Source organism: Gymnoscopelus microlampas, assembly GCF_963454915.1.
Source record: "Gymnoscopelus microlampas genome assembly, chromosome: 10".
Lineage (NCBI taxonomy): Eukaryota > Metazoa > Chordata > Actinopteri > Myctophiformes > Myctophidae > Gymnoscopelus > Gymnoscopelus microlampas.
In genome coordinates this window covers 56228502-56254683 of record NC_139947.1, presented here as the reverse complement: position 1 = coordinate 56254683, position 26182 = coordinate 56228502, and the positions used below count along the sequence as shown (strand labels likewise).

The window sequence follows — 26182 nt, the reverse complement described above, 5'->3', positions numbered from 1 at the left end:
TAGTGTTTATATGTACAGTAGGTCTATAGATCTACTCTGTACAGATAGTGTGTATATGTACAGTAGGTCTATAGATCTACTCTGTACAGATAGTGTTTATATGTACAGTAGGTCTATAGATCTACTCTGTACAGATAGTGTGTATATGTACAGTAGGTCTATAGATCTACTCTGTACAGATAGTGTTTATATGTACAGTAGGTCTATAGATCTACTCTGTACAGATAGTGTTTATATGTACAGTAGGTCTATGAGATCTACTCTGTACAGATAGTGTTTATATGTACAGTAGGTCTATAGATCTACTCTGTACAGATAGTGTTTATATGTACAGTAGGTCTATAGATCTACTCTGTACAGATAGTGTGTATATGTACAGTAGGTCTATAGATCTACTATGTACAGATAGTGTTTATATGTACAGTAGGTCTATGAGATCTACTCTGTACAGATAGTGTGTATATGTACAGTAGGTCTATAGATCTACTCTGTACAGATAGTGTGTATATGTACAGTAGGTCTATAGATCTACTCTGTACAGATAGTGTTTATATGTACAGTAGGTCTATGAGATCTACTCTGTACAGATAGTGTGTATATGTACAGTAGGTCTATAGATCTACTCTGTACAGATAGTGTTTATATGTACAGTAGGTCTATAGATCTACTCTGTACAGATAGTGTTTATATGTACAGTAGGTCTATAGATCTACTCTGTACAGATAGTGTTTATATGTACAGTAGGTCTATGAGATCTACTCTGTACAGATAGTGTTATATGTACAGTAGGTCTATAGATCTACTCTGTACAGATAGTGTTTATATGTACAGTAGGTCTATGAGATCTACTATGTACAGATAGTGTTTATATGTACAGTAGGTCTATAGATCTACTCTGTACAGATAGTGTTTATATGTACAGTAGGTCTATAGATCTACTCTGTACAGATAGTGTGTATATGTACAGTAGGTCTATAGATCTACTCTGTACAGATAGTGTTTATATGTACAGTAGGTCTATAGATCTACTATGTACAGATAGTGTTTATATGTACAGTAGGTCTATAGATCTACTCTGTACAGATAGTGTTTATATGTACAGTAGGTCTATAGATCTACTCTGTACAGATAGTGTTTATATGTACAGTAGGTCTATAGATCTACTATGTACAGATAGTGTTTATATGTACAGTAGGTCTATAGATCTACTCTGTACAGATAGTGTTTATATGTACAGTAGGTCTATAGATCTACTCTGTACAGATAGTGTTTATATGTACAGTAGGTCTATAGATCTACTCTGTACAGATAGTGTTTATATGTACAGTAGGTCTATGAGATCTACTCTGTACAGATAGTGTTTATATGTACAGTAGGTCTATAGATCTACTATGTACAGATAGTGTTTATATGTACAGTAGGTCTATGAGATCTACTCTGTACAGATAGTGTGTATATGTACAGTAGGTCTATAGATCTACTCTGTACAGATAGTGTGTATATGTACAGTAGGTCTATGAGATCTACTCTGTACAGATAGTGTGTATATGTACAGTAGGTCTATAGATCTACTCTGTACAGATAGTGTTTATATGTACAGTAGGTCTATGAGATCTACTCTGTACAGATAGTGTGTATATGTACAGTAGGTCTATAGATCTACTCTGTACAGATAGTGTTTATATGTACAGTAGGTCTATAGATCTACTCTGTACAGATAGTGTTTATATGTACAGTAGGTCTATAGATCTACTCTGTACAGATAGTGTTTATATGTACAGTAGGTCTATGAGATCTACTCTGTACAGATAGTGTTATATGTACAGTAGGTCTATAGATCTACTCTGTACAGATAGTGTTTATATGTACAGTAGGTCTATGAGATCTACTATGTACAGATAGTGTTTATATGTACAGTAGGTCTATAGATCTACTCTGTACAGATAGTGTTTATATGTACAGTAGGTCTATAGATCTACTCTGTACAGATAGTGTGTATATGTACAGTAGGTCTATAGATCTACTCTGTACAGATAGTGTTTATATGTACAGTAGGTCTATGAGATCTACTCTGTACAGATAGTGTGTATATGTACAGTAGGTCTATAGATCTACTCTGTACAGATAGTGTTTATATGTACAGTAGGTCTATAGATCTACTCTGTACAGATAGTGTTTATATGTACAGTAGGTCTATAGATCTACTCTGTACAGATAGTGTTTATATGTACAGTAGGTCTATGAGATCTACTCTGTACAGATAGTGTTATATGTACAGTAGGTCTATAGATCTACTCTGTACAGATAGTGTTTATATGTACAGTAGGTCTATGAGATCTACTATGTACAGATAGTGTTTATATGTACAGTAGGTCTATAGATCTACTCTGTACAGATAGTGTTTATATGTACAGTAGGTCTATAGATCTACTCTGTACAGATAGTGTGTATATGTACAGTAGGTCTATGAGATCTACTATGTACAGATAGTGTTTATATGTACAGTAGGTCTATAGATCTACTCTGTACAGATAGTGTTTATATGTACAGTAGGTCTATAGATCTACTATGTACAGATAGTGTTTATATGTACAGTAGGTCTATAGATCTACTCTGTACAGATAGTGTTTATATGTACAGTAGGTCTATAGATCTACTATGTACAGATAGTGTTTATATGTACAGTAGGTCTATAGATCTACTCTGTACAGATAGTGTTTATATGTACAGTAGGTCTATAGATCTACTATGTACAGATAGTGTTTATATGTACAGTAGGTCTATAGATCTACTATGTACAGATAGTGTTTATATGTACAGTAGGTCTATAGATCTACTCTGTACAGATAGTGTTTATATGTACAGTAGGTCTATAGATCTACTATGTACAGATAGTGTTTATATGTACAGTAGGTCTATAGATCTACTATGTACAGATAGTGTTTATATGTACAGTAGGTCTATAGATCTACTCTGTACAGATAGTGTTTATATGTACAGTAGGTCTATAGATCTACTCTGTACAGATAGTGTTTATATGTACAGTAGGTCTATAGATCTACTCTGTACAGATAGTGTTTATGACAGACTGTATTAGAACATAGATGATAGAGCTTGTAGATCTGTTAGTGTTTAAATCTCTTGTCCTTGTTTTAGTCACTCAACACAACACAGTGACACATGACTCCCCCCGCTGGTCACTGTGACACACGACACCACATGACCTTAAAATAGTACCCCCCCACACACACACACACACACACACACACACACACACACACACACACACACACACACACACACACACACACACACACACACACACACACACATTTAGCTCAGCCAATCGGAGGAGAGAGCTACTTGTACACAGGAAGCAGTGAATTAAGAGTGAAAACATTGTAGAAAGTTGTTCAGAGGGTCTGAATGACAGAGAGGACACACAGTGACTCAGGGGACATTATTAACTACATTATTTATTACAGTAACTACATTACAAGAGGAATCAACAGAAGCTGTTGTTTTCACTGAAGGACTCTGTATCTCTCAAGGTGAGATTTGCTGTAAGAAAGTGTTCTGTGTTCTGAGCTTGTAGATCTGCTATTTTTTTTAAAATCGTGAACATTTGTGCAAATCTAGATTTGAGTTAAAAATGTTTGCTTAAAAAAAAAATGTGTTTACCAACGTTGAGACTGGACGCACAGGTGATTGTTTCATGTAATCAATTGAACAACATATTGTTTCAGTTGTTACGACCTGACTCAAGGTTGCAACAAAAGGGAGACACAGGCACAGTTAAAAGTGTATAAAATGTCTTTATTTAAAGATAAACTAACTAAACAACAAACATAACACGTCAGTAAATATGAATGAGCATCAGTGTGAAGGCAGTGTATGGGTGCGAGTGTATGTGCACTAAGTGTGAATGTTGTAAGGTGTAAACCAAGGTATGTTAACAAACAAACTGGAGAGAGAGGAGAAGAGAGAATCAGACAGAAAGAGGACTGCTTTTAAAGCAATAGGCTCAGGTGCTCCAGATCAGAGCTGATGGCCTCCCAGCTCCACCTACCAGGTATTCAACAGACTAGCACTGGTAGACAGAGTGGGAGGGCGTCACACAGTTCATTCAACCTCTTCTTATGTGTTGGCTAGTGAGACATCCTAGAGAGACATGACAGAATGCCTGCCGGCCTGCGCCCGCATACTGGTTCTTATCAGTGTGATGTGGTCTGTTAAGGGTCTATAGATCTATACATACTGGTTATAGTGGTTAAAATCTAAAATGACAGATGCTTTCCTGTTTTACTCTTTTGAGTAAAATGTGAAATGTTTTAATCTATGTTTATTGTCTAAATATCAGAAGGTTTTAGTCAATTCTACAGTTGATTTAGTCTAAACTAAATGTATGTTATTGTTGGCATAATGATTTATACTGGTGTGGGCTGTGTGCAGAAAACAGCCGATCTACAAGATCACATTATGTGAGCTTGTAGATCGACTATCTTCAAGCTTTCAATGCGAGTTTAGGCTGTTTATGGTTATTATTATTTTAAGATTAGAGCATTTCAAGTTGTCAAACTAGCAATATGTTCAGACACACACACACACACACACACACACACACACACACACACACACACACACACACACACACACACACACACACACACACACACACACACACACACACACTAACATTGTCAATGAAGAGATCAATTGTGAACTACAGTTTAATAAGGGTAATAATAATAATAATAATAATAATAATAATAATAATAATAATAACAAACAGGATCAACTAAGGACAGTATAGTCTACTGGAATTATTTGTACAGGCCATTCAGACTGTGTGTGTGTGTGTGTGTGTGTGTGTGTGTGTGTGTGTGTGTGTGTGTGTGTGTGTGTGTGTGTGTGTGTGTGTGTGTGTGTGTGTGTGTGTGTGTGTGTGTGTGTGTGTGTGCTGAAAGGCATCCAGTTACATAGTACTAGGAACTAGTGGGAACGTGTGTCTATTTAAGTATTATAGTATGTTTGTATTGTGATCACCTGACCAGTTATTATATAACAGCTGCGTTAGTACAACTAATATATGATATAATATTATATTAAATATTATTTAACAGCTGTTAAGCAGGTCTGTCTCCATTATGACCTTTGACTTAATGATTGCCATTAGGCGATGATGTCATTGGTTGAACTCAAGGTGTGGTAAAAGCTGTTGTTTTCACAGCTGACCTGATCAGCTGTTAAATGCCTGTTTTATACTTGGTTGCAGGCCAGTGTCACACGCTGGAAATAGATCTACAAGCTCACAACAACATGACCGTTTAAATGCATGAAAATGAATCTCACAGACCTGTAGACTAAAGCGTTGGTTCTCAAAGTGGGGTCCGGGGACCCCCAGGGGTACTTGAGGGGGTTCCAGGGGGTCCCCAGCTAAATGATGGACAGGAACCAAATGGACCCTTATGGGTCTGTAACTCAGAGTTACATTAACATTGATTTTACATTTGATTTTTTTTATATGCATTGGGGTCCCAGAGATAGAAATGTCATTAAATGGGGGTCCGTAGCCCTAATGCATGTCAAACTGGGGGTCCTTGTGGTTGAAAAGTGGTTGAGAATCACTGCTATAGAGCCGTAAAAATCTTCTCTTATGGGGGTCCCTGGCTTATCTTTTGAAATGGGGGTCCGCGGGCTAATAAGTGTTAATTTGGGGGTCCTTGACATGAAAAAGTTTGAGAACCACTGGACTAAAGCCCTAATCACACTGGATTAGTATTATCTTCTCTGGTCATTCACACATTACCCCCCCATGGATAAGCACTGTGTTTTATTATCCGTGATCCTTTACCTGCAGTTTAATAATAATAATAAATGGTAAATAGATTGCATCGTTGTTTTAATGGGTATTTGATACAGTTTGTATGAATCTAACTGGATAAAGTTTAATATTGACTCATCTCTGACACTGTAGTGACAGCTCTGGCCTGTGTAATGAATGAATTTGGAGCACGTGTGTAAACATTTTAAATGGCTTTCATATACTATTTATATTTTTTTCGAATGAGATTTGGCCTTACAGATTGAAATGTGTTCAGTTTTGCTTCGTTTGAGAGGCTGAGACCTGCATGTCTTTGCGGTGGCACATATGCTTAAAATAACAGATCTACATAACATCCTGTACTGTTGTACCATCGCACAGTGTTGATAGCTTGTAAATCTGTTATTTTTCTGCATGTGACAACCTTGTAGCCTACTCTACCGCTAAATGTGCCGCTCCACAGATCTGAAGCTTTCTGCTGGACATGCACAGACACAGCAGCAGCTCACAGACCCATACAGACACAGACACACAGCTCATAGACCCATACAGACACAGACACAGACACACAGCTCACAGACCCATACAAACACAGACACACCAGCAGCTCACAGACCCATACAAACACAGACACAGACACACCAGCAGCTCACAGACCCATACAGACACAGACACAGCAGCTCATTATTCATAGACCCATACAGACACAGACACAGCAGCTCATTATTCATAGACCCATACAGACACAGACACACAGCTCACAGACCCATACAGACACAGACGCAGCAGCAGCTCATAGACCCATACAGACACAGACACATACAGGGAGGAGAGAGAGAGAGAGAGAAAAAGGAGTGTAGTGTCTTGTAGGAGTTACAATATTAATGATTGATATATCTACAGGAGTATTGGTTTATTATATTTGACATATTGTAATGTAACGGGGCAAAGGAACCCCCTGAGTTGCTATTTAGGAGTCATATTGATTGGAAAGTGTCTATTATCGTCCATAACTTTATTATTCATAGTATTATAAGTATTTGGACCAAAATAAAATATCAGAAGCAGCCTCCATTGTTCATGACCGGAAAAGAGAGGTTTTTCCTTGGCCTCAAGGGAGTTTACATACAAAGTTTTACACAGATTGGTGCAGTTATAGGTAAAAACACGAATGGGCCTGTTATAGCGACACCATGAGGCTGAATAGATATTTTTCAAGTGGCATATCTTCCTAGGCCTAGTGAAAGTGTGTGTGCCAGATGCTGTGTTCATGATTTGAGACATTTGGTGCAAAACGGAGTGTGTGTTTTGCAAAAAGCGGCGCTATAACAGGCCCATGTGAAAAATGTGAGGCAGAGGTTCTGAATTGGCATCCAGGGAGTGTGTGTGCACAGTTTCGCTGCGATCAAGGCAACGGTGCCGGAGATTAGCTGGACACACGGACAGAGTGCTAAACATACTCTCTCCGCCAGGCCGAAAGGCACAATAATAATAATAACACTTTGTGTCTCTTGTGTCTTTTAGGTACAAAATGATTCGACTGCTACTGTGTGACAACGTTTAGATTGTGATTGGTTGCTTCTCTGATGACATCACAGTGAGTCATGGGTCGCTACTTCAGCAGCATCAACCTCTCTGGAGGCAGCAGAACTCTGAGACTGGTCTTTAAACTCAGATATCTGCTGCTACGCATCCGTAGAAACTACTCTCATCTGGCCAAGACCTCCAAGACGTCCAAGACCACCAAGACCACCAATACCTCCGGATTCTCCCTCGATCTCCAGAGCTGCCGTCCTCCCAGCTTTAGGAGAACCATCCTGAAAACCTCATGCAGTTCTTCTGGCTCTGATAAAACCTCATGGTTTCCTCTCAGTTCTTCTGGCTCTGCCACGGACCACCTTCACAGAGGTTTCACAGAAGTGAAACGCATCCAGGCGGTCCGTTTTTACTCGACCTCCGAGAGAGACCCTCTGGAAGCCCATGCTCCGGTCGGGGTCTTCCAGGACCCCCAGAGCAGGTCACTGGGAGCCCTCCTGGGCCAGACGTTGGATCGTTTATCCAGACACCTCAATGTGTATTTCATGAGGAAAGATGCATCATGGGTAGTCTGTACGGCTGGTGGGGACGACACTGCTCCAGGATATCTGTCCCGGAGAGGACGGAGTGAGAGAGGATGGAGTGAGAGAGGACGGAGTGAGAGAGGGACGGCCAGACAGAGGAGACTGACTGAGGACAGAGAGGAGACAAAGACACAGAGAGGTGAGCATGAGCAGGACTCCTCCAGACCGTCCAACACCTCCAGTCCTCCAGACATGATGACTGCCTCATCACCGTATTCTTCTGGTCTGCAGCTGTTCCACATCAGCTCTCTGGCCACCAGGTTTGGAGAAAGCTTCAGTTACGTGTCCAATCACATCAACTCTGCTTTCTCCGGAGATCCGCGAGGGGACGACGTCCCCACGGGGCAGGAGACTCTGGATGAACCGCCGGTAATAACACCTGTAACCATGGCAACAGACACCAGTCACAGGAAGAAAAAAGCTCCAAGACGTAACGTTCAAAACTCATACCCAGAGCCTGAAAGGTCTCGGTTAAAAACCAACGTCTCCCCGGTGACAGATCAAAGTCACGCCCCCTCCTCCAGCTCCTCCTGGGAGGACAGTTATCAGTACTTATCAGGACACATCAACCGCTACTTTGGTGCCAAAGTTACAGATGAATACGATCATCAACCACTCCCTCAGAAAGTGCACTTTGCTGCAGAGAACAGCGGTGCTGATCCAAAAGCCTCTAAACCGTCCATCTCCAGAACCCTGAGAGGTCCATCATCACAGCCCAGACAGGAGGAACTAGTCAGAACTGTGAGTGTTTCCATTGTTCATTTCATCAGCTAAAGCTATGATGAAAAATATTGGTCTATTTCCTTTTTCCTTTCTAACGGCATACATGTTAGTCGACTAAATTAACTGTAGATTTAGTTGACTAAAATCTTACAATATTCATGTAACTAAAAGTAGACAGATGACTAAAATATGATTCAAACTAAAGTGAATTATATTCCAAAGACTGATGCCTAAAACTAGATGAACATTAACTCGGTTCCATCGTCACAGCCCAGACAGCAGGAGGATCCAGTGGGTCCACAGACTACAGGTCTGTTCCACAGCAGCAGTTATGCAGCTCGCTTCGGGGAGAGTTATGCTCAGATGGCCGCTCACGTCAACCGCTACTTCAAGGTAGGATGCCTTTTCACGTTTTCATGTCAAGCAAGCCAAGGACCCCAAAATTAATATGAATTTGTCCATGGACCCCTCATCTCAAAATACTTTGTGCCAGGGACTACCATACCAAATTTGTGTTGTTAAAATGTTTTTAAAAATATTCAAAATTGTTCACTTTTTTTATACAAGATTCTTTTGAAAATAGCAGATCTTCAAGCTCACAACGCATCGTGACGCGTTGTGACGCGTTCTCCGATATTATTATCATATATATTTTGTTTTTACCGTATGGTGAGTGTGATATGAAATGTGAGTTTACCATAATCACAGTAATCCTTAATCATGTTCCATCATATTCAAGGGCTTTTGGAGAGAAATGAGATTCCAGTCACTTTCAAATTAGAGCACTGCAGAGGGCAAGTGTGTGTGTCTGTGTCCAGCTGACGCTCGTTAATGTTATAGGCATTAAAGCAATTATGATTCTGCACTGTCAAATAGACCAACATCTAATCTACACAACTAACAACATCACTTTATTATATTAGATTCTTAATTTGATATTATAGCTATCTTTATTTGATTAGATATGTGATGACAATTAGTTGACTTTTGAGTTGCCCGATACCGGATATTCTGGTTGATATCGGTATCGGAAATTAGGAGTTGGACAATATTGGAATATCGGATATCGGTAAAAAAGTCAATATCGAATATCTCTACCTGTTCCTCTGTCTAAAGAGCTTGTTTTCATAGACCTTATATCTCTCTGTCTAAAGAGCTTGTTTTCATAGACCTTATCTCTCTGTCTAAAGGGAGGAGGTTCTCTGAAGGAGGAGTGGGATGGTAATGATCTTGGAGCGATGGTCCATGGTTCTGCTGCTGCTGCTGCTGCTGCTGTGGAGGAGGTGAAGCCTGTTTCCTTCATGGACGTTCTGCTCCGCCCCTCCGTCTCAATCCCCTCCCTGCTGGCCGGCGTTCTGAACGTTGCTCCTCCCTGGGGGAGGGGCCAGAGCCCATCTGACCAACCAGACGACACTTCCTCCTACGAGACCAAGCTGAAGAGAAGGGTGAGGTCAGGGGTCATCACCATGCTGGCCATAATATAACCATAAACACATAGAGAGCCCTAATATACTGTATAGTGCAGTATACCATAATATAACCATAAACACATAGAGAGCCCTAATATACTGTATAGTACAGTATACCATAGTTGTGAGATCTGGGGACCATTAGCAAACCATGACCTTGAAAAATGTGATAAACACCAAACCGAGACCCTACACACAGAATTCTGCAAATCCATTCTCCGTACCCAGCGAAAAACACCAAATATTAGGACGATACCCACTCATAATCAAAATAAAAAAGAGAGCACTTAAGTTCTACAACCACCTAAAAGAAAGCGACCTAGATGCACTCCATAACAAGGCACTCACACACAGCAAAACTTTAGAGAGATGCCCCCTCAGCCAGCTGGCCCTGGAACTCCGGGCACAAACACAAACAGAGCCACGAGATAGAAAACCCATTGGACCAAACAAAATTATAAAACCGCAAAAGGAAAACTACCTGACACATTGGAAAGAAGCAACACAAAAGCAGAGTAAACTAGAATGCTATCTGGCCCTAAACAGAGAATACGCAGTGGCAGAATACCTGAGCACTGTGACCGACCCAAAACAAAGAAAAATCTTAACAAGGTACAGACTCAGTGAGCACAGTCTTGCGATCGAGAAAGGTCGTCACAGGCAGACCTGTATCCCGAGAGAAGACAGACTATGCACCCACTGCACACAAAATGAAGTGGAAACCGAGCTACACTTCCTAACCGTCTGTCCATTGTACCAAGACATCAGAGACACATACTTCCCACAGATTACAACCACACACAGAGATTTTGAAAACATGACCAATGACAAAAAACTCCCATATCTGCTGGGCGAAGTACAACAATGTGCAAACACAGCAGCAAGATTCGTGAGTTGCTGTGATAGGAGAAGGATATCAAACAGAACACAACCACCCTAAAGACTAATCATTGTGTATATTCCTGCACTATACCTGCACCCAGTGATCTTGATACATAGAAATTGATCTATTGAAGATTCTGACTTTCAAATGTACATATTTTTTGTTTTGATTGTAATTGCTGTATTGTGCTTTTTGCTTTGGCAATGTAAACGTATGTTTTCTCATGCCAATAAAGCCCATTGAATTGACTTTTTTTTTTTGAAAATACCATAATATAACCATAAACACATAGAGAGCCCTAATAATCTGTATAGTACAGTATACCATAATATAACCATAAACACATAGAGCCCTAATATACTGTATAGTACAGTGTACTATACCATATTATAACCATAAACACACAGCTGTTGTGTTTGTTATGTGTGTGTATTTCAGGTTGTGTATTTAACAGCAGTGTGTGTTATGTGTGTATTTCAGGTTGTGTGTTTAACAGCAGTGTGTGTTATGTGTGTATTTCAGGTTGTGTGTTTAACAGCAGTGTGTGTTATGTGTGTACTTCAGGTTGTGTGTTTCACAGCAGTGTGTGTTATGTGTGTACTTCAGGTTGTGTGTTTCACAGCAGTGTGTGTTATGTGTGTACTTCAGGTTGCCATGGGGATGCGGCAGGCGGAGTTTATAACTCATGGTTTGATTGACAGTATGGGCGGGGCCTTCAGTCCAGACGACCTCACCGCCTGCATAGAGGCGCTAAACCAACACCTACTACACTACCCAGCATGCCGAGCGGTCCTGTGGCAGGTCTGTAAACTCCACTACCCAGCATGCTTAGCGTTCTGTGTAGTGATGAGCCAAGCCCCCAGACTTGCTGAGAAACATTGAAGCTGCATAAATACATACAATGCATTTACATATACATAGTGAGATATATTTATATATATATAGATAGATATAAATATGTAAACATATTATACATAAATACATATGCATTTACATATACATAGTGAGATATATTTATATATATAGAGATATAAATATGTAAACATATTATACATAAATACATATGCATTTACATATACATAGTGAGATATATTTATATATATATAGATATAAATATGTAAACATATTATACATAAATACATATGCATTTACATATACATAGTGATATATATATAGATATAAATATGTAAACATATTATACATAAATACATATGCATTTACATATACATAGGCATCTCCAGTGTCTTTAATAAATATCTCGTGTTCAATCCTTGACACACGGGCTGCCGTAGAACGCAAAAAGGACACTAGTGCGCATTCTCATGACTCTATGTGTGGTCAAAAACCAAATCAGTAATTCTACTTCCGGCAGGCTTCCGGGTGTTTCAAAACGCCACTGAGCACATTCATTGAAATGATAGCTGGGGGCGGGGCAATCCGCCCTCTAGTTATATTATACCTCTATGTGATGAGCTCAATAACAGAGGTCTGTAAACTCCACTACCCAGCATGCTTAGCGTTCTGTGTAGTGATGAGCTCAATAACAGTGGTCTGTAAACTCCACTACCCAGCATGCTTAGCGTTCTGTGTAGTGATGAGCTCAATAACAGTGGTCTGTAAACTCCACTACCCAGCATCCTTAGCGTGCTGGGTAGTGATGAGCTCAATAACAGTGGTCTGTAAACTCCACTACCCAGCATGCTTAGCGTTCTGTGTAGTGATGAGCTCAATAACAGTGGTCTGTAAACTCCACTACCCAGCATCCTTAGCGTGCTGGGTAGTGATGAGCTCAATAACAGTGGTCTGTAAACTCCACTATCCAGCATGCTTAGCGTTCTGTGTAGTTATGAGCATAGACATATAAAGGTAGACGCCTCCTTCGGCTCTAAGGCATTGGTATCTCGGGCGCCATTTTAGCGTAGGAAAGCTGAAGCTTCCGCATGTGTCACAGAAGGGGGCGTTCGGTAGGCCAATCAGAGCCAGGTGGGGGGGTCTTTTTGTAACCCAGCTCTTAACCCTTTAAAATGCAGCAGTGTGCGCAGCATTCAGTTAGTTGGAACTTGCGCAATAATAAATCGTCTTTCACTGCAGTTTAAACAGGTTCCTATGAGACATGGTCTTTCAAAGTTGATAGCTCTGTTCTGACCTGAATAGCTAACATTAAGGATGTTGGATAAAGACAATTCTGCAACGTGGCCAGCAGATTTCATGTAGTCTGTCAGTGAATGGAGACAAAATATTTTGTAACTATTACTGTTACTTGAAAGTATTTTGGTATGAAAATATGCAATTTAGATGTAACCAAATATAGGCCTACGCCTACTGGATCCATAACTCCATGTCTCGCATTTGTGACAAACTTAACCGCTTGAAAATAGGTTGAAAATTCAGGAGTTGTGATGATTTTAATTGTGGAGAGACCGTCTGCTTCAATGGACATAAATGCATTAGAACAGTGGTTTTCAACCTTTTTCATATCAAGGTCCATTATTTATTCGGCATTTGAGCCACGGAACACCGTTTGATGAGCTTTAGCCTCTCACACCCAAAACTTAGAATATGTTGTTATCGTTGGATAAGATGCTGTCAAAATAACAATTCGTTACGTTCTCTAATTGTGTATCTGTATAGTAAGTCATGCAGATGTTTAACAATTTGACTCTTGAGAGTGTGAAATGTTATACTCAAGATTTAAAGATCTATAAGGGTCCATTTGGTTATCAACTCTCCATCATTTAGCTGGACCACTGGTCGAGAACCATTGCACTGACAAGTCCTGGAAAAGACGCACTGTGATTGGCCAGTAGTCAACGCGCTGTGAGCGCTGTGATTGGCCAGTAGTCACTTTGAGTTTGCCTACGCTAAAATGACGGCCGCGATACCAGTTGCTCCAACGAACTGCAGAGGCCAATGAGGTATCTAGGTTTCTATATCTATGTGATGAGCTCAATAACAGAGGTCTGTAAACTCCACTACCCAGCATGCTTAGCGTGCTGGGTAGTGATGAAATAACACACATTATTCTCTAAACCTTTTTAAATGGTTTATTTTTCAGGATAAAACGGCGGGTAAACTGTTGAGACATCGCCGAAGGCATAAAGACAACCAGGAAGTTCAGGAGGTCATCAGAGAATCGCTGGCTCTGATTGGCTACGTGGATCCGGTCAGAGGTCGCGGAATTCGGGTCCTCTCCATCGATGGAGGGGGTACGAGGTAACCATGGTTACACAGAGGTTTTAATGGAGGGGGTACGAGGTAACCATGGTTACACAGAAGGTTTTAATGGAGGGGGTACGAGGTAACCATGGTTACACAGAGGTTTTAATGGAGGGGGTACAAGGTAACCATGGTTACACAGAAGGTTTGAAGTTCATTGGTCCTTTCATATAAACAGAACATATATGTTCAGATGGGGATACCACTTTATCCAATCAGGAGAGAGTATTCACACAGGATACAAGAAAAACAAGTGATGAAACAAAACATGAGCTGAACACTGATCAATAGGTTCTCTCTCCTGATTGGACCACTGAGCAATAGGTTCTCTCTCCTGATTGGACCCACCTGAAGATGTGTGTTTATTAACACATTAACCGCCAAGAACGTAGTCCTACGGGCCGTTAAATCCAACTGTTAAGCGCCGAAACCGTAGTCCTTCGGGGCGGGTGTTTTCCCATGTTAAATCGAACCGGAAACGAAATAATACTGGTTCCGTTTTTTGTCCCGCCTCCGTTTCCTGTCTAGCGATCAACTTTGGAAGCGGTTATCTCAGCTTGTTGTTTTCCTCTCCGCATCCACCACTCACTCTAACGTTTTTGTCTCGTTCTCCAAAATGGAGGCACGGATCGCGTCGCGGTTTTCAGTGTTTTGTTCTCTCGGATCCCGTGTTTGTGTCGAACCAAATGAACGCAGATTTTAAACGGATTTAGCGGGGGCTATGGCGAAATCAAAAAAACAAAAAAAGAACAAAAAGAGCTTGGCACTGGTGAGTACATCATGAGATTAGCCCTTGGCGGTGGATGTGTTAAAGAGCTGGAGAGACAGGAGACTATTACTGAACAAACACTAAATACTAATACTATACACTCTATAGTAATGATTAATATCACAATATAGCTATTTAACAATGTTACTGTGATTACTATTTGAACATAGACTTTTTGCGTGTGCGTGTGCGTGCATGCGTGTGTGTAGAGGTGTGGTTCCTCTACAGGTTCTGAAGATTCTAGAAGCAGAGACAGGAAGACCGATCCACCAGCTGTTTGATTACATCTGTGGAGTGAGTACAGGTAAGGGTTAAATCTATCTAACTATATAAATGGCGAGCAACTTCCGCACCCTGGGTGCGACACCCCACAGCTCTGTTATCGAATAAACAACGCACCGCCAGACCACATGTCGCCAACTGACTCGCCACGGCGCCCGCACTGAATTTACGCCTCGCGTAGGGGACATCTCACTGATCACTACACCTTTTCCACCGCGCAACATAATTAATTCTACTCACCAAATGTCGGACAAAACGGAAGGGGAGGCAGCTTCGTACCGTTTACCGTGCGCACGACCTCATCACCACAACAGCAGGCAGCCGGTGCGGGGGCTTTTTCCTTTTTTTCCAAAAAAAATTTTTGGTCACCGTTTTCTCCAGGCACCATTTCTGGTGTAACGCCACCGCCAGCATGCGCTGGCTTGCGCTGCCATTGCACTCTGCCCATCTCCTCCACACCAACACACACGCAGCTCCTTTGCTTCAACCCCCCCCCCCTTCTTACGTACCTCCTTTGTTCCACCCAGGCCGTTACTTTCACTTCACTCATGTCTCGATCACACTATGTCCGTCCTTCACGTGCCATGTTCATCCCAAACACAAAAACAAACAACTCGGGTTGCCAAGTTCAGGTTGCCAGGTCCTCTAAAAACAAGCGCCAGAAACAAGCAACCACCTTCATGAAAAAAAAAAAAACACCAAAGGGCTCCGCCATGTTCCAGGGGGGTCCCCGCGCGTCCCAACACTCCACAGGGGGTCCGTAGACCAGCAGGGGGGCCGCGGGGGTCCCCCTCAAACATCAAAAATATATTTTTTTCAATTTTTTTTTTTTTTTTTTTTTAACTTTTCCACAGTTTTACTCCAGCAATTTGAGTACCCCAATATACACGCGGCTGGGCCCCGTGCGCGGCTGGGGTTGAGGGGGGCGTAGCCCCCCGAAACTCTAGTAGATAGATAGATTACATCTATAGATTACATCTATAGATTACATCTATAGATTACATCTAAATCATGTTACTGCAAGATTGCCTTCTTTCATCTTAGAAACATTGTGTGAATTAGAGCCTATCTGTTGTTGGACGATGCAAAAACTTATGATCCACGCTTTTGTTTTCTCTCGGCTTGATGAAACAACTGACAGATTACAACTTGTTCAAAATGCGGCAGCCAGAGTTTTAACTAAAACTATGATGAGAGAACATATCACTCCAGTTCTAGCTTCACTACACTGAAACTATGATGAGAGAACATATCACTCCAGTTCTAGCTTCACTACACTGAAACTATGATGAGAGAACATATCACTCCAGTTCTAGCTTCACTACACTGAAACTATGATGAGAGAACATATCACTCCAGTTCTAGTTTCACTACACTGAAACTATGATGAGAGAACATATCACTCCAGTTCTAGCTTCACTACACTGAAACTATGATGAGAGAACATATTACTCCAGTTCTAGCTTCACTACACTGGCTCCCGGTTGATTTTAGGATTGATTTAAAAAAACGTTTACTAGTTTATAAAGCTCTAAATGGTCTGGCACCTTCCTACCTCTATGAATGCCTGCCTAGATATGTTCCAAACCGACCCCTCAGGTCTTCAAGTGCTGACCTGCTTGAGGTGCCTACAATGACATATAAAAAAACATGGTGAGGCAGCACCATTACACTAAGACACTCTCTCTCTCTCTCTCTCTCTCTCTCTCTCTCTCTCTCTCTCTTAAAGGTGCAGTCCTGGGTTTCATGGTGGGCGTGGCCAGGTTCTCTCTGGAGGGGTGTGGTCAGATGTATCGTAGGTTTGGGTCAGACGTGTTCCGTCAGAATCCTCTGGTTGGAACCGTCAACATGGGCTGGAGCCACAGTTACTACAGTACTGAGACCTGGGAGAAAATACTACGGTAATATTATACATTATATATACATTATAAATACATTATACTATAGTACAGAGACCTGGGAGAGGATACTAAGGTAATATATGTATTATAAATACATTATAAATACATTACACACAGCCACAGACAACCTGCTCAATAGATAATTCATCTATCAATATGTCATTATTTACTATATCTATATATACTTCTTTACATTCAAATCATTTCAGTCAAATATAATGCTTTAGACGTTCTTATTGGCTTCTTGGTTTCTGCACCTGCTTGTCATTCATGCATTAAAAATGATTTTGTCCGTTATTTTTATCAGATAAATTGTAATCATTCTGGACAAGGTGACCGGCAGTTTAAAACCCTAACACACACACACACACACACACACACACACACACACACACACACACACACACACACACACACACACACACACACACACACACACATACACACACACACACACACACACACACACGCTCACAATTGTCTCTCTCCTTGTTTTGTTTTTTTTCACAGAGAGACGTTGGGTGAAAAACTTCTGCTCAGGACAGTTAGAGACGAGCTGAGTCCCAAGGTAACCATGGTTTCTGTTCCCATAGTCCCAAGGTAACCATGGTTTCTGTTCCCATAGTCCCAAGGTAACCATGGTTTCTGTTCCCATAGTCCCAAGGTAACCATGGTTTCTGTTCCCATAGTCCCAAGGTAACCATGGTTTCAGATCTACAAGCTCACAACGTGTAGATCTGCTAGTTTCACTATTTTAAAATGATTTTCTAAATAGTAAAAAAAACAAAGTGTTATTTTATTTAGGCATTAAGGTTTAGGGCCCAGAATGTTATAGAAAGCATCCTCTGCCCGTAAACCACTTTACACTTTATAAATCATTTTGGTGCTGGAAGGTAACTAAGTACATTTACTCACGTACTGTACTTCTTGAAGTACTTTTACTTTACTTGAGTATTTCCATTTTTTCGATCATTAATAATTCTACTCCACTACATCTCAGAGTATTTGTACTTTATAAAAAAATAAAAAAGATTTATGCATATTTTCAGATTATACATTTTCCTACCTTTACCAAAGTAACAACATAACCCCCTCTATCCACCAGGTGTCAGCAGTGAGCGCTGTGGTCAACTGGGGGACGAGCGCCAAACCCTTTGTGTTCCGGAACTACAACCACACCCCCGGCTCTCTGAGTCGCTACGCAGGTAATTAACATAACCACACCCCCGGGTCTCTGAGTCGCTACGCAGGTAATTAACATAACCACACCCCCGGGTCTCTGAGTCGCTACGCAGGTAATTAACATAACCACACCCCCGGGTCTCTGAGTCGCTACGCAGGCAATTAACATAACCACACCCCTGGGTCTCTGAGTCGCTACGCAGGTAATTAACATAAACACACCCCCGGGTCTCTGAGTCGCTACGCAGGTAATTAACATAACCACACCCCCGGGTCTCTGAGTCGCTACGCAGGTAATTAAAATAACCACACCCCCGGGTCTCTGAGTCGCTACGCAGGTAATTAACATAACCACACCCCCCGGTCTCTGAGTCGCTACGCAGGTAATTAACATAACCACACACCCGGGTCTCTGAGTCGCTATGCAGGTAATTAACATAACCACACCCCCCGGTCTCTGAGTCGCTATGCAGGTAATTAACATAACCACACCCCCGGATCTCTGAGTCGCTATGCAGGTATCTAATTAACATAACTACACCCCCGAGTCGATAAAAAGGTAATCAATTAACATAACGTACTAATGATCTAATTAACTAATCTTGCTACCATAATTGACGGCCACAGTCATGGAGTGTACACGAGTGTATGGGCTCAATGGCCAAGCAGACACATGGCCCAACTAACTCCACATTTTCCCCCAACATTCCTCAATATTCTGGCTGTCAAACCAGCTGCTTCGCATCCCATCACTGTACTTGCAGGATGTACAATTAATATCAAACGCATTATGCTCCAATACTTATGCAAATCACTTCGCCCACTCAAAATTCACGTCCGGGTGTTTCTTTTCACCAGCCAATCATCATGCACCTTCCCTTTCACGTTGCCACGTCCGTTGCCACGTCGCGCTGACGTACGCTAAACAAGCGCTGCCGTGCGCACTATGCGAACGAGCCCAAAGGCGCGCAAAAAAGCCGACCATTGCTTAGACACAAAGTCAGACCTGGCAACGCAGCCTACGCCAATCATGTGTGAGAGATCTACAAGCTATGGGGTAGAGACGCCGTGTGCCATGCACCGTATCTTAGCAACAACGAAAGCGCTCACTCTCATTGGTCCTGTCACGCTACGAGCAGTTTCCAGACAATGGCATCGCAGAGAGCTTGCTGTAGTGTTTACATATATCTATGGCTGTAGCCATCAGTCAGTCGCAGCGACGACGGACAGGGCGCTGTGATAGTTGCCATGTAGCTAACGCTAACGTGGTTGTCATACCTGCAGCGGCTGTGCAATCACTTTGTCAACAATATTCGTGTGGTGAATGTTATTATTGCTGCTCCGTTAGTCCATTGTAGATGATGTATGTTATGTAACGTAATGGCAGGACCGCCCCGTGCAACGCACGTTTAGGCTGCATTATGTTGTAATTTCAGTCCGATTAGGGCAGTGGCTATCCCCCGCCCCCCCCCTACATCATATTTGAACTGGGGACCCCCCCATTTTGTTTGACTCCGTTCCACAAGTCAATATTGTGAAAATAGCAGATCTACAAGCTCACAACCCTCACGTTGAGAGGCGTTGTGAGCTTGTAGATCGGCTATTTTCAACATGTTTGCCTCTTTCTTATATTATTTGACAATGTGCCCAATGTTTTATAGTATAGTTTGTTGTGTGTGTGTGAACGGCCGCCATTTTGACCAGATTGTACAGGGTCACACATTTCCGTATAACACCCGCCACCGAAAAGATGTATGATGACTCATTGTATTATTATTTGATTATTAGATAATGATTATACATGCCCCATGATTATTATAAGATCATATATCTTAATCAAAAATTATAATCATATGATATAATTAATCATCATAACTTATTAATACTCATAATAAAATAACAATATTAAATAACAATATATTGCCCATTTCCCCCCAGCCATTTCGCCATTTAGATATGTATGTATATATATATAGAGAGAGAGATAGATAGAGATAGAGATAGAGATAGAGAGATAGACAGATAGATAGATAGATAGATAGATAGATAGATAGATATCCAGTAAAGTGCAGTACTTGAGCACATGTAGTTATTTACTCACCTCTGTAATTTAATTCATGACTCCCAGGATCCATTCTCTTTTGGACTCCTCTTAGGACATGCTTATGTCTCCTACAGACTACGATAGGCTACTTTACAGGTCACACTTGGACCATTGATAGGCAGGAGTAGGCAGCTTTAGCTTTGTAAAAGGTGTGAATGGGCCAGCCAATGTATCACTTCAGTAACGTCACTGGCGGCCGGCGGCTGTGTCTATTGTTGTCGGAGCAGAATTCATTTTCCTGGCAAATCTTCACTGACCGGGCCATGGCCCCACTAGCCCTCATGACGCTACGCCAGTGATCGGATTTTACCTTAACTTAACCTTTAACTTAAATCATGTCTCTATTAAAAACTAAACTGGACAGTACTGACCCCCCCCCCCCTCTTGTTCCTCTTCTCTGTATCTCACAATCATAATATTTTATTTTGTTTTAAACAGTAAGTAATACTTCTACTTTCTTTGATTTTATCATCCAAACTGTTCCTCAGAGTCACTCCACCAAATGAAATGATTTATTACATATTATTATTAGATTTTTATAGGAGGATCACACTATAAGATGTGGGAGGCTGTCATATATAATTATTATATTATATATTATTATTATTATTATAGGAGGATCACACTATAATATGTGGGAGGCGGTCATATATAATTATTATATTATATATTATTATTATTATTATTATAGGAGGATCACACTATAATATGTGGGAGGCGGTCATATATAATTATTATATTATATATTATTATTATTATTATTATAGGAGGATCACACTATAAGATGTGGGAGGCGGTCAGAGCGTCATCAGCTGCTCCAGGATATTTCCAGGAGTTTCGTCTACAAAGTGACATTCATCAGGTCATGTATTTATTATATATTATATTAATTATAGTTATACTGTTATAACCGTCTACAAAGTGACATTCATCAGGTAATGTATTTATTATATATTATATTAATTATAGTTATACTGTTATAACCGTCTACAAAGGGACATTCATCAGGTCATGTATTTATTATATATTATATTAATTATAGTTACTGTTATAACGTCTACAAAGTGACATTCATCAGGTCATGTATTTATTATATATTATATTAATTATAGTTATACTGTTATAACCGTCTACAAAGTGACATTCATCAGGTCATGTATTTATTATATATTATATTAATTATAGTTATACTGTTATAACCGTCTACAAAGGGACATTCATCAGGTCATGTATTTATTATATATTATATTAATTATAGTTATACTGTTATAACGTCTACAAAGTTACATTCATCAGGTCATGTATTTATTATATATTATATTAATAATAGTCATGTTATAATTCACCAGGTTGTTTTGTAATTTATCGTGTCCGCCAGGCCAAAGGCTATGCAAGGGCTATGACAGGGTGATTATAATCACCCTGTCGGGTTTCAAATTTCAATAATGGCCACCTCCCCATGCATTATACCGCTTATTACTGCTACTTAATAAATACATAAATACATTTACCCAAAAGTAACAACAAAACAAAGTATTTCTTTGCTTACAGCAATGAAAGTATTCCATTAGTATTGGTCTGGGCGGACAAGTTCGCCTCTAAAAACAAATGACAGTAGTCCACAAGGTAACCGTAAAGCTCGCCCCAAAACACACTCGCCCCCCATTCTATAGACCGCCGATTTGCCTGTAATACCGCCGGATTTGCCCCGGGGGGCGACTGTGTTTTGGTATTCCCCCGTTGTTGTGCCACGATAAAGAAGGAAGTGCAGTGGATCAAATAGAATCACTTTTCGGTCATTGCATCGTCTATTTCTCACTTCAAATGTTTTCAAAAACATTGTTGAGAGCCACGTTTAGTTGTAAATGACATTGGTTGTTTGTTTACATGGCTGTCATGTTGGATAAAGCATAACACCAAGCAGTGCAGGTTGATATGAGCAGGTGTTCTGAGTCTCTGATTACACAGGTTGATATGAGCAGGTGTTCTGAGTCTCTGATTACACAGGTTGATATGAGCAGGTGTTCTGAGTCTCTGATTACCCAGTTTGATATGAGCAGGTGTTCTGAGTCTCTGATTACACAGTTTGATATGAGCAGGTGTTCTGAGTCTCTGATTACACAGGTTGATATGAGCAGGTGTTCTGAGTCTTTGATTAGACAGGTTGATATGAGCAGGTGTTCTGAGTCTCTGATTAGACAGGTTGATATGAGCAGGTGTTCTGAGTCTCTGATTAGACAGGTTGATATGAGCAGGTGTTCTGAGTCTCTGATTAGACAGGTTGATATGAGCAGGTGTTCTGAGTCTCTGATTACACAACGGTCCGTTATAGAGCTCATCGGTCATTATCCAGAAATAATGACCGTAACCCAATCAGAATCGAGCATTCAACCAAGCTGTGTAATAATTACAGCTAATCTCCTGTTATAGCGCTACCATGAGGCCGATCTTTGCAAAACACATCTTGTCCTAACATTACACCAATCGGTACACATTATAGTCTTTATAGACTCTATAGTCATGTGATCACGACGGATCTGTCCGATGTTCCATCGTGATTGGCTAAGATTGCCTTCTAAAGTTTGCAGGAGAGCTTGTTTTGAACAAAATGTCTCAAATCATGAACACATCGTGCAATTACTGTGAAACTGTACACACACAAAGTTGTAAAAATGTATTTATTCTATAGAATGGAGGGATCCTCCTCAACAACACATGTATGTATGTATATGTATATACTGTATAAATATATATAATGTATATATCCCATAGGATGGAGGGATCCTCCTCAACAATCCCTGTGCTCTGGCGGTCCATGAGGCTCGTCTCTTGTGGCCCAATCAGCCCTTCCAGTGCGTGGTGTCGCTAGGCACCGGTCGCTATGACAACGCTAAGAGGGGCCCTGCCACCTCCACAAGGTTATTATGGTTTATATGATATTATTATATTATTATTATGGTTTATATGATATTATTATATTATTATTATGGTTTATATGATATTATTATATTATTATTATGGTTTATATGATATTATTATATTATTATTATGGTTTATATGATATTATTATATTATTATTATGGTTTATATGATATTATTATATTATTATTATGGTTTATATGATATTATTATATTATTATTATGGTTTATATTATATTATTATATTATTATTATGGTTTATATGATATTATTATATTATTATTATGGTTTATATTATATTATTATATTATTATTATTATTATGGTTTATATGATATTATTATATTATTATTATGGTTTATATTATATTATTATATTATTATTATGGTTTATATTATATTATTATATTATTATTATGGTTTATATGATATTATTATATTATTATTATGGTTTATATGATATTATTATATTATTATTATGGTTTATATTATATTATTATATTATTATTATGGTTTATATTATATTATTATATTATTATCTCATTTTGTATAGTTTTTGTTTTGTTTTAATTAGTTTTGATATGCCTGAGGGCCAAGCTCAGCACCCTGCTGTGCTCCATATGTATCATACAGTATATACTATAGTAATGTAATATTATAATATATTATATTACAGTCTTAGGGCTAAGCTCAGCACACTGGTCTGCAGTGCTACAAACACAGAGGGTTAATGTTAGTATAAACACAGTATAAATACAGTGTAAATACAGTATAAATACAGTGTAAATACAGTATAAACACAGTATAAATACAGTATAAATACAGTATAAATACAGTATAAACACAGTATAAATACAGTATAAATACAGTATAAACACAGTATAAATACAGTGTAAATACAGTATAAATACAGTGTAAATACAGTATAAACACAGTATAAATACAGTATAAATACAGTATAAATACAGTATAAATACAGTATAAATACAGTATTTATAGTAGATTAATAATCATATAATATTACAGTCTTAGGGCTAAGCTCAGCACACTGGTCTGCAGTGCTACAGACACAGAGGGTTAATGTTAGTATAAATACAGTATAAATACAGTATAAACACAGTATAAATACAGTATAAACACAGTATAAATACAGTATAAATACAGTATAAACACAGTATAAACACAGTATAAATACAGTATAAATACAGTATACATACAGTGTAAACACAGTATAAATACAGTATAAATACAGTGTAAACACAGTATAAATACAGTGTAAATACAGTATAAACACAGTATAAATACAGTATTTATAGTAGATTAATAATCATATAATATTACAGTCTTAGGGCTAAGCTCAGCACACTGGTCTGCAACGCTACAGACACAGAGGGTTAATGTTAGTATAAACACAGTATAAATACAGTATTTATAGTAGATTAATAATCATATAATATTACAGTCTTAGGGCTAAGCTCAGCACCCTGGTCTGCAGTGCTACAGACACAGAGGGTTAATGTTAGTATAAATACAGTATAAATACAGTATAAAACACAGTATAAATACAGTATAAATACAGTATAAATACAGTATTTATAGTAGATTAATAATGTGTTATATTACAGTCTTAGGGCTAAGCTCAACACACTGGTCTGCAACGCTACAGACACAGAGGGTTAATGTTAGTATAAACACAGTATAAATACAGTATTTATAGTAGATTAATAATCATATAATATTACAGTCTTAGGGCTAAGCTCAGCACCCTGGTCTGCAGTGCTACAGACACAGAGGGCGTTCACACGCTGCTAGACGACCTCTTGGCTCCAGACGTGTACTTCAGGTTTAACCCTATGCTGAGCAGTGAGGTCAGTCTGGATGAGAGCCGGCCTCAGGCTCTGGACGGTCTGCTGGGAGACACGGGGACGTATCTGGACCGGAACCGAGACAAACTGGCCCGTCTGTGTCTGGTCCTGGGAGCCGAGCGCTCTGCGGCCCAGACCACCCACGACTGGATGAGAGAGAGAGCCTGGGAGGTGAAGCAACGCTGGGTCTGACCAGATCACCAGGTCACCAGGTCACCAGATCACCAGACCACCAGATCACCAGAACACCAGATCACCAGACCACCAGACCACCAGATCACCAGATCACCAGACCACCAGAACACCAGATCACCAGACCACCAGACCACCAGGTCACCAGACCACCAGACCACCAGGTCACCAGGTCACCAGATCACCAGACCACCAGAACACCAGGTCACCAGGTCACCAGATCACCAGACCACCAGACCACCAGGTCACCAGGTCACCAGACCACCAGAACACCAGATCACCAGGTCACCAGACCACCAGACCACCAGAACACCAGACCACCAGGTCACCAGGTCACCAGACCACCAGACCACCAGGTCACCAGAACACCAGATCACCAGGTCACCAGGTCACCAGACCACCCAGACCACCAGATCACCAGGTCACCAGATCACCAGGTCACCAGACCACCCAGATCACCAGATCACCAGGTCACCAGGTCACCAGATCACCAGATCACCAGACCTCCAGACCACCAGACCACCAGACCACCAGAACACCAGATCACCAGATCACCAGGTCACCAGGTCACCAGACCACCCAGATCACCAGATCACCAGGTCACCAGACCACCAGGTCACCAGATCACTAGAACACCAGACCACCAGACCACCAGGTATCATTGATTAACCCATTTTGGCTAAGACAATAATATGATGACGAGCGGACCGGTAGGCAGCAAATTATTGTCTTATG

At 40.2% G+C, this 26182-nt stretch overlaps 1 protein-coding gene across 7 annotated transcripts; it reads left to right on the top strand.

Moving 5' to 3' along the window:
- Window positions 1-3399: 3399 nt before the first annotated feature.
- On the top strand, window positions 3400-26107 carry LOC311053993 (calcium-independent phospholipase A2-gamma-like). 7 transcript variants are annotated; one of them, XR_014601705.1, is made up of 16 exons: window positions 3400-3551; window positions 7349-8685; window positions 8938-9060; window positions 9858-10112; window positions 11668-11820; window positions 14075-14232; window positions 15214-15308; window positions 17016-17187; window positions 17698-17755; window positions 18293-18392; window positions 21241-21335; window positions 23246-23391; window positions 25135-25619; window positions 25652-25699; window positions 25748-25835; window positions 25974-25984. XR_014601705.1 is itself a non-coding variant. In XM_084069841.1 (14 exons), the coding sequence occupies exons 2-13, from the start codon at window positions 7429-7431 to the stop codon at window positions 25445-25447; spliced, it is 2925 nt and encodes a 974-aa protein (XP_083925967.1). In that variant the 5' UTR covers window positions 3400-3551; window positions 7349-7428; the 3' UTR covers window positions 25448-25459; window positions 25500-26107. The 7 variants fall into 7 exon arrangements, 3 of the variants coding, with proteins under 3 accessions (XP_083925967.1, XP_083925968.1, XP_083925966.1); XR_014601702.1 differs by lacking the exon at window positions 25652-25699 and having other exon boundaries at window positions 25135-25459; window positions 25524-25587; window positions 25716-26107; XR_014601703.1 differs by having other exon boundaries at window positions 25135-25459; window positions 25524-25587; window positions 25636-26107.
- Window positions 26108-26182: the final 75 nt, after the last annotated feature.